Source organism: Myotis daubentonii, chromosome 1 (genome assembly GCF_963259705.1).
Source record: "Myotis daubentonii chromosome 1, mMyoDau2.1, whole genome shotgun sequence".
Classification (NCBI taxonomy): domain Eukaryota; kingdom Metazoa; phylum Chordata; class Mammalia; order Chiroptera; family Vespertilionidae; genus Myotis; species Myotis daubentonii.
The window spans coordinates 7,828,496-7,847,612 of NC_081840.1; the positions used below are offsets into that span (position 1 = coordinate 7,828,496).

General features: G+C 42.3%; 1 protein-coding gene across 4 annotated transcripts in view; it reads right to left on the reverse strand.

Moving 5' to 3' along the window:
- UNC79 (unc-79 homolog, NALCN channel complex subunit) overlaps nucleotides 1-19,117 on the reverse strand; it is a 226,932-nt gene that overhangs the window by 154,449 nt on the left and 53,366 nt on the right. For all 4 annotated transcript variants that reach the window (XM_059687243.1, XM_059687253.1, XM_059687233.1 and 1 more), the window contains exons 5-7: nucleotides 5,394-5,486; nucleotides 1,016-1,071; nucleotides 20-149 (exon numbers count right to left, since the gene is read on the reverse strand). In XM_059687243.1, coding sequence (XP_059543226.1) covers nucleotides 20-149; nucleotides 1,016-1,071; nucleotides 5,394-5,486 — 279 coding nt within the window. The remainder of the gene's footprint in view (nucleotides 1-19; nucleotides 150-1,015; nucleotides 1,072-5,393; nucleotides 5,487-19,117) is intronic.

The following is a 19,117-nucleotide window of genomic DNA, read 5'->3' on the forward strand; positions in this document are numbered from 1 at the left end:
ATCACAGGGCTACTCTTACCTGTGTACTGCAAGCCCCTGTATTCACTTATTGCCCCAGGAGGTTTTAAATTGGGCCAGTAATGGAACAGCATTTGCACAGCTGGTGGTTTCACTTGTGAAGGGCCATATGCGATCACATACAAAAGATCCTGAAGGAAACAGGAAGAATATTTTGACTTAGTATAATCAAATAAAAATAAAGGTAGCTCAGTACCAAAGCAGTAAACATTTTTTTAAATATATTTTTATTGATTTTTTACAGAGAGGAAGGGAGAGGGATAGAGAGTTGGAAACATTGATGAGAGAGAAACCTCGATCAGCTGCCTCTTGCACGCTCCCTACTGGGGATGTGCCCACAACCAAGGTACATGCCCTTGACTGGAATCGAACCTGGGACCCTTGAGTTCGCAGGCCGATGCTCTATCCACTGACCCAAACTGGTTAGGGCGCAGTAAACATTTTAATAGAGGGGTCGAGGTGGTTAATTCCCCTGGAATTTCATCAATCAGTTTAGATCATATTAAAACATTACTTTTATTATTTACTTATTGGTCCTATAAATAAACCCCCCAGGCAGAGTTCATATGTACATTATCTTTTAACAAATTCTCTACTCAGAATGATATTAAAGATAGATTTTAGAACAACATAAGCCAGTTTGCTAAACAGTACATTTTTAAAATATAACACATTTTGCAACAATTCACATCTATTTGAAAGCAAACAGGTTCTTAAGCAACTTTTCAAATTAAATAAAATTGTCATATAATATAGTATTTGCTAAATTCTAAGAATAAAAGATATCCAATTACTTTTTCTGTCAAGCTACTTGTTCAAGATCATTCTTTCTCTAAATGCTAATTAACCAATAAGGAAAGAATTATAGGGTCTGACATATCAATATAATAAAACATCAATAAATTTTACCTACAAATACTTTTAACATGCAAACAATTTTTACTACATTATATAAATTAAGTTTGTGGCTATGAGTTAAATGTGGCCCAAAACTTACTTTCCAGACTTCATGTTTATATTTCATGAGGCATTCCAATAACTGACAATGATACACTGTAAGGAAGAAAATGTAATTTGAACATTAAATGTAAGTACCAGATAAAACATCCTTTGAGATTTAATAAACTATACTAGTAAGACTTTCACTCTAATCACTAAATTAGAAACTACTTATTTCCATATATTCATACTTTTCAAAAAATCATATAAGCCCTTGACTTTATCAAGTTTTATTCCAAGATCCTTGAAAGAATATTTCATTCATCTTATCAACAAAGGAAATATTAAGAAAAATCCCTAGTAATCATACCTTTACAACACAAACATATCAATGTAATAAAGAACTGCATAGGGGAAAAATAGCAGAATAGGATCATAACAAAAGCCCATATTGACTGAGAATTCATTAAGCCAGGTATTGTGCTAAGAGCTTTACTTGTATTATCTCATAACCACCATGTTGCAGCTAATAAACTGAGACTTAGTTTCCTACCTTGCCCAAGTTAGGACAGCAAGTCACAGAATGATGGATTAGAACAGGAATCTTATCATTTGATTTCCAATTCCATCTCCTGAGGAATGCTTAAAAGCTACACAGCAGCAAGCTTCTTTGATTTGCCTATGCTTACTTAGGAAAGAAAGAGGCTGTTGCCCTAGTTAGATAGCTGTTTTTTGCCTTCCCTAATCCATCTTCCAACCCTATTATTTCCCCTCCTAGAAGACCCGTCCTACTATATCAATTAAAATTGTATCCATATTTTAAGACCCATACTTTGTTTAAGTGGCATGAAACCTTTCCTAGTCCTTTTAATCCATAAAGTTCTTGATTTCTGATGAATTAATACTATCTACAGCATTTATTTTTGTATGTTTCACATACTACTTTATATTATAAATTAATGATTTATGTGAATATGCCTAATCTTCCCAACTATATATAATCTCCATGAAGCCAGCACCATATCTGACATTTCTGATGGTTTTCCCAATGCCTAAATGCACAAAACTGTGTACAGAGGATTTACTCAACAGAACTTGTTAGTTGAGTAAAGACTACAAGGACCAAGCTGCCTCTTGCTGTCTCCCCCAAGGAGAATTCAAATAGGATGATGACCTACCACTTGGTCCCAGAGTGCCTCCTGGTGGATGTCACCTCACTTCTTAACCGTTTCCCACATTGAAAGACTGGGTTGGGGTTCCAAATGTACTTCTTACTATAGAATTAATTTTTGGCTGTAAACATTCCCCCATGAATGGATGAAGATACAGAATTAGAAATAACAGAAGTAATTCTATATCAGTGATGGTGAATCTATGACATGCATGTCAGAGGTGACACGCAAACTCATTTTTTTTGGTTGATTTTTCTTTGTTAAATGGCATTTAAATATATAAAACAAATATCAAAAATATAAGTCTTTGTTTTACTATGGTTGCAAATATCAAAAAAATTTCTATATGTGACATGGCACCAAAGTTAAGTTAGGGTTTTTCAAAATGCTGACATGCCGAGTTCAAAAGGTTCACCGTCACTGTTCTATATGATAAAGATACAGACTTAGAAATAATAGAAGTAATTCTATATGTTCAAGGTGGTTTCCCTGTGAAACATTCAACGCCAAGAAGAGGGCAGATTGTAACAACCCCATTGCTATTTCCTGAGCATTTACAATGTGACCATTACTATGCCAAGTAAGCACTTTACCTATGCTTTAATTCAGTAAATCCTCACAATGGCATTTTAAGGCACTGCAGGAGGAATTACTCCCATTTTATAGGAATTTTATGAGGAAACTTAGTCTTAAGGTGGTTAAAAATGGTGTTCAAGATTAAGCTAACTGGCAATTTGCAGGTGAGCTCAGATGTGAACCCACATACATCTAACTTCAAAGCACATGCTTTTACCCACGTTGCTTTACTGCCTTCCAATTTAGAAATTAGGACCAAAGCCTCATGATGAGACTTCAATTAACTAGATCACAAATGGAGGATTTTTTCCAGAACACAATCCTATCTATACTAAAGAGGGAATATGCTAATTAACCATCATGCCCACACAAGATAGTGGCGCCCACAGCCAATAGAGGGAATATGCTAATTGACTGCCACACCCTCACAAGATGGCGGTGCCCAGTCCCCTCAGCCCCACCTCATCCAGCCGGAGTCCCCCAGTGCCCTCAGCCCCGCCTCACCCAGTCCCCACAGCATCCAGCCTCATCCAGCCTTAGTCCCCCAGTCCCTTCAGCCCCACAGGGTAAGGCAGTTGGGGGTGATCGGGCCGGCAGGGGAGGGCAACTGGAGGCAATCGGGCTGACAGGGGAGGGCAGTTGGGGGTGATCGGGCTGGCAGGGGAGAAATTAGGCATCAATCAGGCTGGCAGGGAAGCAGTTAGGGGGCTATTAGGCTGGCAGGCAGAGTGGTTAGGGGCAATCAGGTAGGCAGGCAGGCAAGTGGTTAGGAGCCAGTAGTCCCGGATTGTGGGAGGGATGTCTGACTGCCCTGTGAGATCAGGCCTAAACCGGCAGTCAGACATCCCCCGAGGGGTCCCAGATTGGAGAGGGTGCAGGCGGGGCTGAGGGACACCCTCCCCCATGCACAAATTTCATGTACCAGGCCTCTAGTATATAATATAAATGACATTTTGAGGGTTCTTTAAGCCAAACAGGGTGAGTCACGAGATATAAATCCCAAAACAAATATATTTCAATTAAACTCATAAAATAATCATAAAGGATTTCATATTTAAAGGATGATGCTCCACACTAGAAGCATTAGAGTTTTTTAATAAAAAATGCTTTCCTCATCATCCAGAGTCAAAAACTCCATTATTATTTACTACTAGAGGCCCAGTGCACAAATCCATGCATTGGTGGGGTCCCTCGACCTGGCCGGTGATCAGCCAATCGGGGCCAGGGGATGTTGGCCAGCGGGGGTAGGGGCCACGGGAGGTTGGCTATGGGAGCACACTGACCACCAGGGGTTTCTTCCCCCTGGTGGTCAGTGCATGTCATAGCAACCATTCAGCCGGTTGTTCAGTCGGTTAGACTTTTAAAGAGAGAGAGTAGAGGCCCGGTGCATGAAATTCATGCATGGAGGGGGTGGTCCCCTCAGCCCAGCCTGCACCCTCTCAATAGCAGGGGCCCCTCATGGGATGCCCGACTGCACATCGGGCCTAAACCAGCAGTTGGACATCCCTCTCACAATCCAGGACTGCTGGCCCTTAACTGCGTGCCTGCCTCTCTGATCACCCTTAACCACTCGCCTGCTTGCCTGATCGCCCCTAACCACTCTGCATGTCTGCCTGTTCACCCCTAACCACCTCTGCCTGCCTGATCACCCCAACTGCCTCGGCCTGCCTGATCACCCCAACTGCCTCTGCCTGCCTGATCACCCCAACTGCCTCTGCCTGCCTGATCGCTCCTAACTGCCTCTGCCTACCTCCATGATCACCCCTAACTGTTTGCTTGCCTGCCTGCCTGATGGCCCCTAACCGCTCACTCAGGGGCCGTGGTCATTCTGGTCTCTGGTCATTCTGGTTGTTCCACCATTTTGGTCGCTGGGCTTTTATTATATAGGATGTAGTTAATTTACTATGTAATTAAGTAGAAGGTTGAAAACTGTGCTATCAAATTGATTCACTTTCCAAATAAACATCAAATAAAAATAAAAATTGTTATATCTTAGCATGTGTCTCCAATATCAGCCCCTTTTTAGGTCAGTTTCCCAAAGTTCATCTGCAATTATATGGATGAACAGAAATCAAACAGAGTAAATCATATGAGACCTGGCCAACATCACTAGTAATCAAATAAATACAAATCGTAACAAGATATTATTCCCATCTGTCCAACTCTATACAAATTTTATAATACTCAATGACAGGTTACATATACTTTCATATCTAATTAGTGAGACTACTGAAATTTTTTCAAGTCCTTTAACCAATTAATCCCTCTTTTATAAATGTATTCTAAGGAAATCATCAGAAATGTACTAAAAGATTTATGTTCTAGGATACTTGTGTGACATTAGAGTAGCAAATTCACAAATGATTTTCTTTAATTATTAGAACTGCAGGTGATTTTTATATTTCTAAGTCAACTATTCATGTATATTTATATTTAATCAATTTCTAGACAATGTTCTAAAATTGGGTCCTCAAACATTCTTGCAAGATTGCTACTAATAGCAAAATATATTTTATTGAAAGGGAAAGAGAAATTTATCTCAACTCAGAAGTCTGTTTTCTAACACATCTTCACTTGTCTATCCACCAAGTGAAGTTCTTCTCCTGTGAGAATTTCTAGCCTGTGTGTTTGATCTCTTGTTTAATTATTGGTTTTGGAACTAGTCAAGCCACCCAAATCTCCACTTACCTGGGTTGGATGTGTACTGCATTGCAATCATTAGCATGGATGATGCAGAGAGATTAACATGGGCAGGAACTCCTTCTCTCCTTGAGGAACCCACTAAAATAAAAATATTTTTATTAGATACTATACACACACATACACACACACACACACACACACATACACACTTGCTAGTTTTGCGTAAAGCATGAAAGCTGAGAAGAAACTTTTTCTGTAAAAGTCCCAACTATATTGATGGACATTTTGCACAAATAACACTACAAATTTGATCCTGGCATACAAATGCTACAGTTGTCATCATCGGTAGCCAGCATTTAGTGAGAATCCACAAGGAGCAAGAACTGTGCCAGAATGTGATGTAATGGCTTATCAGAGCTGTACTAAGATGTGATCTCTGCTCCCAAGATGTTTGTATCTGGGTGGAAAAGCAAGAAAAAACAGAAACCTCCATATATTCAGGTATAAAGGCATGTTGAAGGCTATCCCAATAAGAAAGTAAAGATAAAAGGTTTCTGAACCCAACTTGAATTCATTAACTTTTAGAGATGCAGATAAAATAATAGTCTACTTACAGTGGATACCTTATTAATTTAGTTACACAAAATTTAAATCATGTATTTTTTTAAAAAATAGTATGTTAATTAAAAATTTTTTCAATTCTCACATCATTAAAAAATTTTCAAACCTTCACATACAACTGAACCATTAGCATCTTCATCACCATGAGAACCACTTTTTTAGTTTTCCAAAGCTTGCCATCTTCAGATCCATCTGAGTTGTTTTAAATAAAGCACATTTGATTCTGTGAATAACACCACTGCTGAACATTTTATCCTGTGCCACAGCATGAAATCGCAAAGCAAGTTGGTTTCTTCAAAATTCATCTTATAGCTGCATAATCATGTTGTCCAGGTGATAACTTAAGACATCTTTAAGTGGCTTGTTTACAATGATATCCAACTATATTAAATTTCTTTCTGTGTCTTTTTTTAATAGAATGTATCAGGTAACCCCAATAAACATTCAAAACTAGCACTGATTGAAGTCATTCAGGGTAATATATTGTCTCCAACGAGTACTTTATTATCCTAAACACAGTAATTGAGGGAGGATCCACAATAGAAGAAACTTTATAAGGATTCAAATATAAAATGAATTTCTTTTCTCAGGGATAATTGTAGAAACAGGAAAAAACGCTCCTTATATTTGAGCTAGTGTGGAAAATTGTCAAGACAGCATGATTAGCCTGCCCGGTATGGCTCAGTGGTTGTGTGGCGGACTTATGAACCTGGAGGTCAAAGTTCAATTCCAGTCAGGGTGCATTCCTGGATTGTGGGCTCGATCCCCAGTGTGGAGAGTGCAGGAGGCAGACCATCAATGATTCTCTCTCATCATTAATGTTTCTATCTCTCTCCCTCTCCCTTCTACTCTGAAATCAATAGAAATATTTAAAATTTAAAAAAAATGAAAGCATGATTAGAACAGTGGACAGTGAGTATAATACCTTCAGAAAGTCAATTCTCAATTTCCTACACATCATGGACAAGACCATGAACATGAACAACAAAAAAGCAGATAACTTTAAAATCTGCTTTATTTTATTTTACTTTATTCAAAGTGTAATATGTAGAAATAATATCTCACCTACAGCCAAAGACGAGACAACTCATAATAAAAGCACATGCATAGAAGTAACATTAAAACACTAATAAAAGATTTGTCATAAAGTAAAGAAGACAAAGAAATTTACCGTGATTCTTTTTTTTTTTCATAAAAGATTTTGAGCACCACAATAGATGGTGCTCAAATGAACAAACAAATAAAACAGGTCTATAATTAAGTTCTATTTACTTGAGATTGCTTTTTATTCATTACTTGCAGCTGGACTGCTGCTAACCCACCACGTAGGTGATATTCAGGTAATAAATTAGTTTGGCTATACAATACCAATAAGTTTAATAATTACACAAAGATGTGGAGATCAATTCATTGCTATTAGATGATAAAGGTGACTAATCATTAGGTGATAAAGTTGACTAATCAGATATGATTGATCAAAGAAAAAGGACTTTGAGCCGAATCCTAAAGAACAAGACGCAGTTGTTCTCAGACTTGAGCCAGGGAGTTTGTTCAAATTCAGCATTTGGGAGCCCATATCCAGAGGGCCTAACTCAGTTTGGAAACAGGGAAGTGCCATATGTAATAAGCACGACAAATGATTCTAATGCAAATGAACCTTGGACCTCCCTGTGACAAGTGCTGCTAGAGAGATACGAAATAAAACAGAAAACACGTAGTGAGGGGTCCGGGTGTGGGAAGAATAATTGCTTGCTCCTTGTGCCCTTTGTTTAAGGAAGAAAAAGAAAATCTCAACAAAAAATAATTCCATTCCTTTCGGGACAAGGGTTTCCGCCTTTGTTTAAATTCATCTCAAACTTTTTAATAATATGCATGTCTAAAAAATGAAAACGACTATTAAGGGAGGCTGAGACTCACTATGCCTGGAGGCCTTTAAAAATGGGAGAGAGGCCAGGGTGCCTCAGATGATTTAGGTGAAGGATATTTATAGAACAGCCCAAATGAATCAGTGACCTTTGGATGTCCCTCCTACCCCTACAAAACCATGCTCTCCCTCAAGTATGGTCAACCACAAAAGCCAAAAGTGCCCCCTTGGCTCAAGCCCTAGGAAACTGGCTCCAATGCTTATATAAACAGATGGTGCCTTGCAATTCCTTGGCCTTCTAACAGATTGAATAAAATCATCGCAATTCTAATTTAATAAACACGCACAGGCACACATCGTTTATTGAATCTTGTTAAAAAGCATGATGTAAACAGATGTGTTGCTTGTCCCCATGGGGGTGCAAAAGGCCACAGCTACATACAATGGAAGGAAGAAAATCAAAATAAAAATATTTTTATACATAATATTGTGCTCAAGAAATATAATCAAGTTTTTAGACCTATTTCCTGATCCTCTCAGCACCATCAGAATAACCAGCACCACCACACCCTCCCTTTATGGACAATAACAATTCCTTAATCTGTTCCTGCATTTCATAGTTCCTAATATATAATCATGTGCAGCTCTTATATGATTCTCGCGGGGGAAAAAAGTATATGGAAAAACCATTTTATAAGAGAGAAATCAAATTATTTGCATGAGAACACCAACTTAATTATTAGGACTACTAGAGGCCTGGTGAACAAAATTCGTGCAGGGGAGGGGGGAGGGTGTCCCTCAGCCCAGCCTGCACCCTCTCCAATCTGGGACCCCTCCGATTGTGGGGCGGCCTGGGTGAGGGACTGGGGCAGTTTTCAGGCCAGCCATGCCCCCATGGGGTGAGGGTCCCCGCTGGGGGGGCATGGCCAGCCTGAGTGAGGGGCTGAGGGCTGTTTTCAGGCTGGCCACACCCCCTGCAGGGTGGGGGTCCCCTCTGGGGTGCGTGGCCAGCCTAGGTGAGGGGCTGAGGGCTGTTTGCAGGCTAGCCATGCCCCCCAGCGGGGACCCTCACCCCATGGAAGAATGGCCAGCCTGGGTAAGGAGATGAGGGTCGTTTTCAGGCTGGCCACACCTTCTTCAGGGTGGGGGTCCTTGCTGGGGGGCCTGGCCAGCCTGGGTGAGGGGCTGATGCTGTTTGCAGGCTGGCCACGCCCCCCAGCGGGGACCCTCACCCCGATGGTGGCATGGCCAGCCTGGGTGAGGGCCGTTTGCAGGCCCTTCCTTCAGCGGCGGGCCAGGGTAGGTGGGAAGCTTAGGTTACCTCTGGCAACCCAAGCCTCCCGTGTACTAGGGCTGGCTCTGTGGCCACCGCCCACAGGCCCCTCCTTCAGAGGTCAGTCAGGGCAGGCGGGAGGCTCTGACCTGCACGCTCTGACCTGCGCCATGGCTGTTGCCCACAGGCCCCCCCTTCGGCAGCCAGCCCAGGTGGACGGGAAGCTTGGCTTCCTCCACCGCTGGGGGTGACCCAAGCCTCCCTCCTGCTCTGGCTGGCTCTGTGGCCACCGCCATCTTTGTCCCACTAATTTGCATACTCACTCCTGATTGGCCGGTGGGCATCACAAAGTGACAGTTAATATACATATTTCTCTTTTATTAGTGTAGACTAGAGGCCCGGTGCACAAAAATTTGTGCACTCGCGGGGGAAGGAGGGTCCCTCAGCCCGGCCTGTGCCCTCTCGCAGTCTGGGACCCCCTTGGGAGATAACGACCTGCTGGCTTAGGCCTGCTCCTGGGTGGCAGAGGGCAGGCCCAATCCCTAGGTGCAGCCCCTGGTCGGGCTCAGAGCAGGGCCGATTGGGGAGTTGGGGCGCCGCCCCCTGTCATGCACAGAGCAGGGCGGATTGGGAGGTTGCAATGCCACCCTCAGTCACGCTCAAGGTAGGGCCAATTGGGGGGTTGGGGCACCGCCCCCTGTCACACTCAAGGCAGGGTCGATGGGGAGGTTGCGGCACCAAACCCTGTCATGCACAGAGCAGGGCCAATCAGGGGGTTGGGGCGCTGCCCCCTGTCACGCACAGAGCAGGGCCCATCAGGGGGGTTGGGGCTCCGTACCCTGTCACGCACAGAGCAGGGCCAATCAGGGGGTTGGGGCGCTGCCCCCTGTCACGCACAGAGCAGGGCCGATCAGGTGTTTGAGGAGCTCCCCCCTGTCACTCACAGAGTAGGGCCAATAGGGGAGTTGGGGCACCGCCCCCTGTCACACACAGAGCAGGGCAGATCAGGGGGTTGGGGCGCCGCCACTGTCACACTCAGGGCAGGGCCGATGGGGAGGTTATGGCTCTACCCCGTCACACACAGAGCAGGGCCCATGGGGTGGGGGTTGGGGGGCCACCCTCTATCACCCACAGAGCAGGGCCGATCAGGGGGTTGGGGCGCCGCCACTCTCACACTCAGGGCAGGGCCAATGGGGAGGTTATGGCTCTACCCCGTCACACACAGAGCAGGGCCGATCAGGGGGTTGGGGCGCTGCCCCCTGTCACACACAGAGCAGGGCCGATCAGGGGGTTGGGGCGCCGCACCCTGTCACACACAGGGCCGCAGGGCGATCAGGGGGTTGGGGAGCTCCCCCTTATCAGGCACAGAGCAGGGCTGATCAGGGGGTTGGGGTGCCTTCCCCTGTCACGAACAGAGCAGGGCCGATAGGGAGGTTATGGCCCCTCCCCCTGTCACACACAGAGCCGCAGGGCGATCAGGGGGTTTGCGTGCTGCCCCCTGTCACGCTGATCCCGGTGCCGGGAGGCCTCGTGGCTCCGCTGATCCCGGTGCTGGGAGGCATATTACCCTTTTACTATATAGGATAGAGGCCTGGTGCATGGGTGGGTGTCGGCTGGTTTGCCCTGAAGGGTGTCCTGGATCAGGTTGGGGGTCCCCACTGGGGTGCCTGGCCAGCCTGGGTGAGGGGATGATGGCTGTTTGCAGCTGGTCACACACCCTTCAGGGTGGGGGTCCCCACTGGGGTGCCTGGCCAGTCTGGGTGAGGGGCTGAGGGCTGTTTTCAGGCTGGCAGGTGACTGAAGCTCCCAACCACTCCTTTTTTTCTTTTTCTTTTTTTTATTCTGGGCCAGCTTTAGCTTTGAGGCTTGGCTCCAGCTCTTAGGCCTCCGCTGCTTAAAGCAGGTTTCTGGCCTTTGTTTACCTTCTGTATTTGAAACAATGTTGCGATCCTGCTGGCTGAAGCCCGGTGTACTAAAGCAAGTTTCTGGGGTTTTGTTTAGCTTCTATATTTGTAACATAGTTGCTTAGAGTTGCAGCTCAGAGGCCTGCAGCGGCAGGCGGGGAACGTTGGAGTCCTCCGTCACTGAAGCAAACAAGCCTCATGTTAGTTTCAAGCTGCCTGGCTGCCGGCCGCCATCTTGGCTGGCAGTTAATTTGCATATCACCCTGATTAGCCAATGGGAAGGGTAGCAGTCGTACGCTAATTACCATGTTTCTCTTTTATTAGATAGGATAGCCCAAATCACCTGACTTCATAGCCAATGCTCTAGTCACTTATTCAGTCAAGAAGTATTTTAAGCACTGGCCAGGTAGCTCAGTTTGTTGGAGCATCATACAGTGCATCCAAAGAATGCAGGTTCAACTCCTGGTCAGAGCACATGTGTAGGTTGTGGGTTCTATCCCAGCCAATCAATGTTTCTCTCTCTTGCTCGCTCTCTCTCTCTTCCTCTCCCTCTCTCTCTCTTCATATTTTCGGGTGAGGATTTTTTTTTTAATATATTTTATTGATTTTTTACAGAGAGGAAGGGAGAGAGATAGAGAGTTAGAAACATCGATGAGAGAGAAACATCGATCAGCTGCCTCCTGCACATCTCCTACTGGGGATATGCCCGCAACCCAGGTACATGCCCTTGACCGGAATCGAACCTGGGACCTTTCAGTCCGCAGGCCGACGCTCTATCCACTGAGCCAAACCGGTTTCGGCTCGGGTGAGGATTTTTTTAAAGTATTTTTTCAGTGCTTCCTATGTACCAGGCATTGTTTAAGGCCCTAGAGACACAGCTATGTACAAAGCAGGCAAGTCTTTGTCCTTTTGGAGCTTAAATGCTAAAGCTGTGCTATCCAATATGATAGCCATAGCCACATGTGGCTGTTTGCCAGGGGGAGGGAGGGCCAGAGGAGATGGAGGAGGCCATCGGGGAAATAAATGGTGATGGATGGAGACTTGACATGGGGTGATGAACATACAATGCAGTGTTCAGATGATGTGTCATAGAATTGTGCACCTGAAACCTGTTAGAACAATTACTGTTATGATACAACAAACTGTAGGGGGAGTTGGGCTATCCAAGAGGGTAGCCCCTTATCTCAAGCAACATACGCATTTGAGCAGAATATTGGAATTAGTTGCAATGAACGTGACAGGTCTGTCATTTGACTTTGGGTTTGGTCTGTTCAGGGGTGGGGAACCTTTTTTCTGCCAAGGGCTATTTGGATATTTATAACATCATTCACTTAATATAATTCACTTAATATAAATTTATGTTTCTATGAAAAAAGCTCCTATAAATTTATTGAATTTTGAATCCTGCCTGTGGTTGCCTTGGCAGGGCCAAACCAAATGATTCTGAGGGTCTTATAAGGATGTTCCTCACCCCTGGTATATGCTTAGGTAACTTACACTATTCAAAGACTATTCCTACAAATTATTTCAAACATGGGATATAGACAGAGAAGGTTATGATTATTCACAATTTTACAGCTAAGGAAATTAAAAGTTCGATGAGGTTGAGAGATCTGTAGTCAAAGGAAAACAATTCAGCATTTCTGGATTCTTATTTCCAAAACATTTCCCCCAATTCAACAATAAACTCTTTGTTTTATCTTTATTGTTCAGATTATTACAGATGTTCCTCTTTTTTCCCACCATAGCTCCCCTCCACCCAGTTCCCACCCCACTCCAGGCCTTCTTCCCACCCCCCCACCCCCACTGACCTCATCCATAGGTGTAAGCACTTTGTCCAATCTTTTTCCACACCCCACACAATCCCTTCCCCTCGAGAATTGTCAGTCAGCTCCCTTTCCATGCCCCTGATTCTATTACATTCACCAGTCTGTTCTGTTCATCAGGTTTTTTATTCATTTGATTTTTAGGTTCACTTCTTGATAGATATGTATTTGTTGTCACATTGTTGTTCATAATTTTTTATCTTTACCTTTTTCTTCTCCTTCCTCTTCTTAGAGAATACCCTTTAGCATTTCATATAATACTGGTTTGGTGGTGATGAACTCCTTCAGCTTTTTCTTATCTGTGAAGCTCTTTATCTGACCTTCAATTCTAAATGATAGCTTTGCTGGGTAGAGTAATCTTGGTTGTAGGTTCTTGCTATTCATCACTTTGAATATTTCTCGCCACTCCCTTCTGGCCTGCATTGTTTCTGTTGAGAAATCAGCTGACAGTCATATGGGTACTCCCTTGTAGGTAACTAACTGTTTTTCTCTTGCTGCTTTTAAGATTCTCTCTTTGTCTTTTGCTCTTGGCATTTTAATGATGATGTGTCTTTGTGTGGTCCTCTTTGGATTCCTCTTATTTGGGGTTCTCTGCGCTTCCTGGACTTGTAAGTCTATTTCTTTCACCAGGTAGGGGAAGTTTTCTGTGATTATTTCTTCAAATAGGTTTGCAATATCTTGCTCTCTCTCTTCTTCTGGTACCCCCATAATTCGGATGTTGGTACGCTTGAAGTTGTCCCAGAGGCTCCTTACACTATCTTCATATTTTTGGATTCTTTTTGCTTTTTGCTTTTCCAGTTGGGTGTTTTTTGCTTCTTCATATTTCAAATCTTTGGCTTGATTCTTGGGATCCTCTAGTCTGCTGTTGGATCTCTGTATATTATTCTTTATTTCAGTCAGTGTAGGCTTAATTTCTGATTGGTCCTTTTTCATATCCTTGAGGGTCTAAATTTCTCGAGGTTTCTAGAAGATTCTTGAGTAACCTTATAACCGTGGTTTTGAACTCTATATCCAATATTTTGCTTTCATCCATTTCTTTCATTTGTGACCTGTTTCTTTGTCTCTGCATTTTGGCTGCTTCCCTGTGTTTGTTTCTATGTACTGGGTAGCTGCTAAGTCTCCTTGAGTTGATAGAGTGGCCTTGTGTGTAGGTGTCCTATACAGCCCAGTGGCTCAGCCTCCCCAGTCGCCTGAGATGCACCCCTCTGTGGGCTGTTTGCACAGTTTTGTTGTAGTTAACCCTTGATTGCTGTTGGTATCACTGGGAGGAATTGACCTCCAGGCCAAATGGCTACGATGACCAGCTGTGTCTCCACTGGAAGATCTGTTGCAGAGCAGACACCCTTATGGGGCAGGACTTGCTTCAGTGGGGCTTTGGTTCTCACTGAGTCTGCTCCTTGAGTGTGTCTCTTATGGATATGAAGAGTTGTAATCCGGTATGGTCTCACTCTGACCACTGGGTATACTGGCTAATGAATCTCCAAGGAGGTGCAAGGTCAGCCACTGTCAGGGGCCGCCCAGCAGGAGCTACAGAGAGATCTTCAGATTCCTCTTCTTTGTATGGGTTTGGAAGTGCCCAGACGAGGCCCAGCTGTGAAGCAAGTCAGGCTGCTGCTGCCAGGCATTGGACCTTCTTTTGGAAGCTTTGGGGCTCTCTGACCCAGCTGCAGTATGACAGGTTTAAGGGGGGAGAGAGCTCGGGCCATTCATATGAAAAAGCTGATGGGCACAGCTTGGGCGGGGTTGTAAATTGCGTGGGGCGGTGTCTCTGGGAATCACCAGGGTGGAGCAAACAGCAATGGCTGCCAGTCAGCCCTGCACTGGAGAGGTCCCCGGGTCTCCGCATCCCGTGCCCCCGTGCAGGAACAATGATCACTGCGAGCACCTCTGAGAGAAAGCCGCCATCACGTTCCTGATCCGATGCCAGACAGTCCAGTTTCTCCCTGTGTGTGTCTGGGTCCCCCAGAGTCTCACCCGGAACTGGAGTTCAGAGCAAGCAGGAGCTTGTATCTCCCTCCCGATTAAAAGAGCAGCACATCCAGGGGCCAGCACTTTCGGCACCTCCACACCTCTTGCCAGTCTCAGTGCACTCTCATCACCTCTCTAGTGTGGAACTTCCACTTAGCCAGTTTTCCCGCAGGTCTGGGTGGTAGTTGTTCTGCCTTTTAGTTGTTATTTTGATGTGGCAGCAAGTATAGGTGTTCGCCTATGCCGCCATCTTGGTTCTTTTTCAACAATAAACTCTTAAAATATGGTAGGCCTACCTTACTAAAAACAATCATTAGCCAATAAAACAGAGTTTATATATGAAAAAATACCCCAAAACCATCAATATCATATTTTGGTTTTTTACTGTCTTTTTAAAATATGTTTATTAGATTTTGGGAGATCACAGGAACATAACGCACATCCTCTGTAGTGTTAGTAGAATAAAAAATAATCCAGGGCCAATGGTCAGGAACCAGGTACTCACTTAAGTCAGACAATTGCTTTGAAGTCAATGCAAAGATCTAAATGAACCTTTATTTTCCCTGAGGGTAAGTGACTTTGGGGGTAAATTTTTAAAAAATATATACTTTATTGATTTCAGGAAGGGAGAGGGAGAGAGAGCTAGAAACATCAATGATGAGAGAGAATCATTGATCGGCTGCCTCCTGCATGCCCCCTACTGGGGATCGAGCCCACAACCTGGGCATGTGCCCTTGACTGGAATTGAACCCAGGACCCTTCAGTCCACAGGCCGATGCTCTATCCACTGATCCAAACCAGCTAGAGCAGTGGTTCTCAACCTGTGGGTCGCGACCCCTTTGGGGTCGAATGACCCTTTCACAGGGGTCACCTAAGACCATTGGAAAACACATATATAATTACATATTGTTTTTTGTGATTAATCACTATGCTTTAATTATGTTCAATGTGTAACAATGAAAATACATCCTGCATATCAGATATTTACATTATAATTCAAAACAGTAGCAAATTACAGTTATGAAGTAGCAACGAAAATAATTTTATGGTTGGGGGTCACCACAACATGAGGAACTGTATTAAAGGGTCGTGGTATTAGGAAGGTTGAGAACCACTGAGCTAGAGCTTTGGGGATAAATTTAACTTAGAAAGAAACTAGATGAGACTGCACAGTCCTGGCTACCAACATAGACCAGAAGCATCTTTCACTGACATAACTGTTCAGCTTTATTATTATCTTTGAAATAACAAAGCCTACATCAATTAATGTTCATTAGGGGTCAGCTTTTTCTCTTCTTTGCCAAAGTATCATCTTCCCACCAACCATATTTCAATTCAGTCCACAAATCACAGATTCTTTATTGGAAAAAAAAGAGGTTTCCATGGTGAAATGCAAATGATTTTTTCAATTCTCAGTAACTCCTTAATATATATGTTTTATTTATAAACAAAGCCTACTGCACAAACTTGGAATAAAAAGAAGTATATCTTATTTATGGAAGGCGTTAAAAAGAAAAGGTTATGTCAAAGGAAATTTTCATAATAAACTGCAATTTGCTCTGTTGCACCTCAAAAGGACTTCTTTAAAATAGAAGCACAGTAATTGGTTTATTGACAAAATGACATGAAGGACACAACTGATGTCCATGGATGGCCCTTAAACTGAAAGAACTGTGATACCTCATAAGACCCATGTTAGAGCTCAGAATGTCATCTTCTAGGCCCTTAATGACATAATCATTTAATACCTGAAAAACTGTCCATGTTTTACATTTGACCTTGAGAAGACCATACCAAAGAGATAAAAGTGTCTTTGTTTTATATTCTAAATTTTTTTCCCCTCTGGCTCTCTTTTTGTTCATCAGTTTATGTTGCTTATTATATTCCACAAATGAGTGAGATCATATGATATTTCTCTTTCTCCAACTGGCTTATTTCACTTAGCATAATGCTCTCCAGGTCCATCCATGCTATTGCAAATGGTAAGAGTGCCTTCTTTTTTACAGCAGCATAGTATTCCATTGTGTAGATGTATCACAGTTTTTTAATCCACTCATCTGCTGATGGGCACTTAGGCTGTTTCCAAATCTTAGCTATGGTAAATTGTGCTGCTGTGAACATAGGGGCGCATATATCCTTTCTGATTGGTGTTTCTGATTTCTTGGGATATATTCCTAGAAGTGGGATTACTGGGTCAAATGGGAGTTCCATTTTTAATTTTTTGAGGAAAAAGTGTCTTTGTTTTAAAGACTTCATCAAGTATTCAGAAAATGCAATATCCTTCATCCTAACACCTCAGTCCTGAAATAATATTCTGGAAGAAGTTAAACACTACTCTCTTGATTCAGTTAGAATTTCTAGACACTGAAACAATTTCCAAAGAATAGAAACAACACGGATGCAAGCATCAGACACACATTCTCACATCAGTTCATTTTAACGTGATTAATCTAGAACCTGACCCCTCTATCTATGGGTCTGTCTTTGTACCTCCCTTGTGAAGGAACAAAAGAAACACTTGAATCATTTAATAAAATTTGACTTTAAGGTGAGTACTACAATTTATTTTTCAAAGATTTAAAGATGAAAAAAACTGGCTATCATTGAACGACAGGAATGATGAAGAGAAACGAAAATCAGAACTAAGAATCTAAAACTAGAGCAACAAAATAAATGAACCAGATCAGCAATTGGGTTAGCAGGAGATATGCGTCTGACATAAAATAAGATTGACGTTATTTCACATAGATTATTAATGCCAGAGATAACCTTAGAGAGGGAACATTTTTTTCAAACCCCTCCTTTACAGTTGATAAAAACGAAGTCTCAGACACATAAAGACTTGTTCATATCGGTAAATGAATAGCAAGTTACTCCATAAATAAGCATTAAAATTCGCACATATGTTATAAAGTAAATTTACTCTTTTGTCCTCCTCAGTTGCCACAGTTCACACACTTAAATACATTAGAATTTCAGTGTGACTGCACGGCATGTTTTGGGGTCTGTGTTTCTAATTAAGTAGAAATTAATCAAGGGTAAAGAACAAATTGTCAGCTGTCCCAATGCCTGAACAGTCTTAAGTGTAACTTCAGAGGCCTGGTAGATGCAGTGCCTCTCCCCAAATTAACTTATTCCTAAAAAAGTAGGAATACAGTGATTTGGATTAATTATTACAAAAATGCAGCCTCACCTGCTATTTTTTCTAAATGGTCATCCCTTTCTAAGACTATAGCCATAAACAAGTACTTGTCCGTAAGGATAAACAGAACAAAAAAAGAAAATGGTTAAATATTCTATTACTTGAATGGTATAATCAGTCTGCTAATTTTTTCAATCACTACATAATTTAGTCAGAAATCAAACTCTTTGCTTAAAAGACATGAAAATTATAATTCCATAGCTAAAATTAAACTTGATTATAAAATACATAAATGTGGTTCAAAGGTACATATATTTACAGAGCAGCAACTTTAATGAGATCATAAATACATAACATTAAAATGGTGAAAAATGACCACTAGGAATTGAATGTGACCAATAAAGGTATTTTTATAGAACAAAAGTTGAGAGAAGGAGAGAAATAAACTAACACTTATTGAACACTAGGCATTGTGCTAGTATCTTATCAATCTGTTAGCATAATCAACAGCTCAATTATCACAACAACCCCATGAAGCAGCCATTATTATTATTTTCATTTTACAGGTAAGAAACAGAAAGGTTAGTTAACTTGCCTAAAGTCACACAGCTAGTTGGTAGTAGAGCTATGATTTGAATTGAGATCTATTTAAGCCCTCAAGCTATAACATAATAATTTCAGACTATTCACTGAAACATAGATAATTCATAATCCATTTCTACAAAAACTATTTTAGGAGGATTTTTATCATAAAAGCTACAACACAACTTTTTTTCTCTTTGCTCTCATGTCTGGAAAGCCTGAAGAACTAAGTCTACAAAAGCAAAATAGAATTCAAATCAGTTCCATGTTTCTGACAATACTTGCACATGAGTCTCAAGCCTTAACTGTTTTCAAGGTGTTTTCATATATTTTGATTCACTTTATCACCACAACACCCCTGTGAGAGAAAGCTGATGCTCTCATCATTCTGGAGATGTTGTTTCAACTATGTGAGTTGCCAAACATCACACAGCAGATTATGGATAGAACTGAGCCTAGATAGAATCTACATATCCTGACTTTATCTATTGCTCTTCCCATCAGACCTTACAGCCTTCAAATGCAAAAGATAACAATTTCTACAACTGAGGCAATATTCTCTCCACCTTTTTGTCTCAAGTGGCAAAAA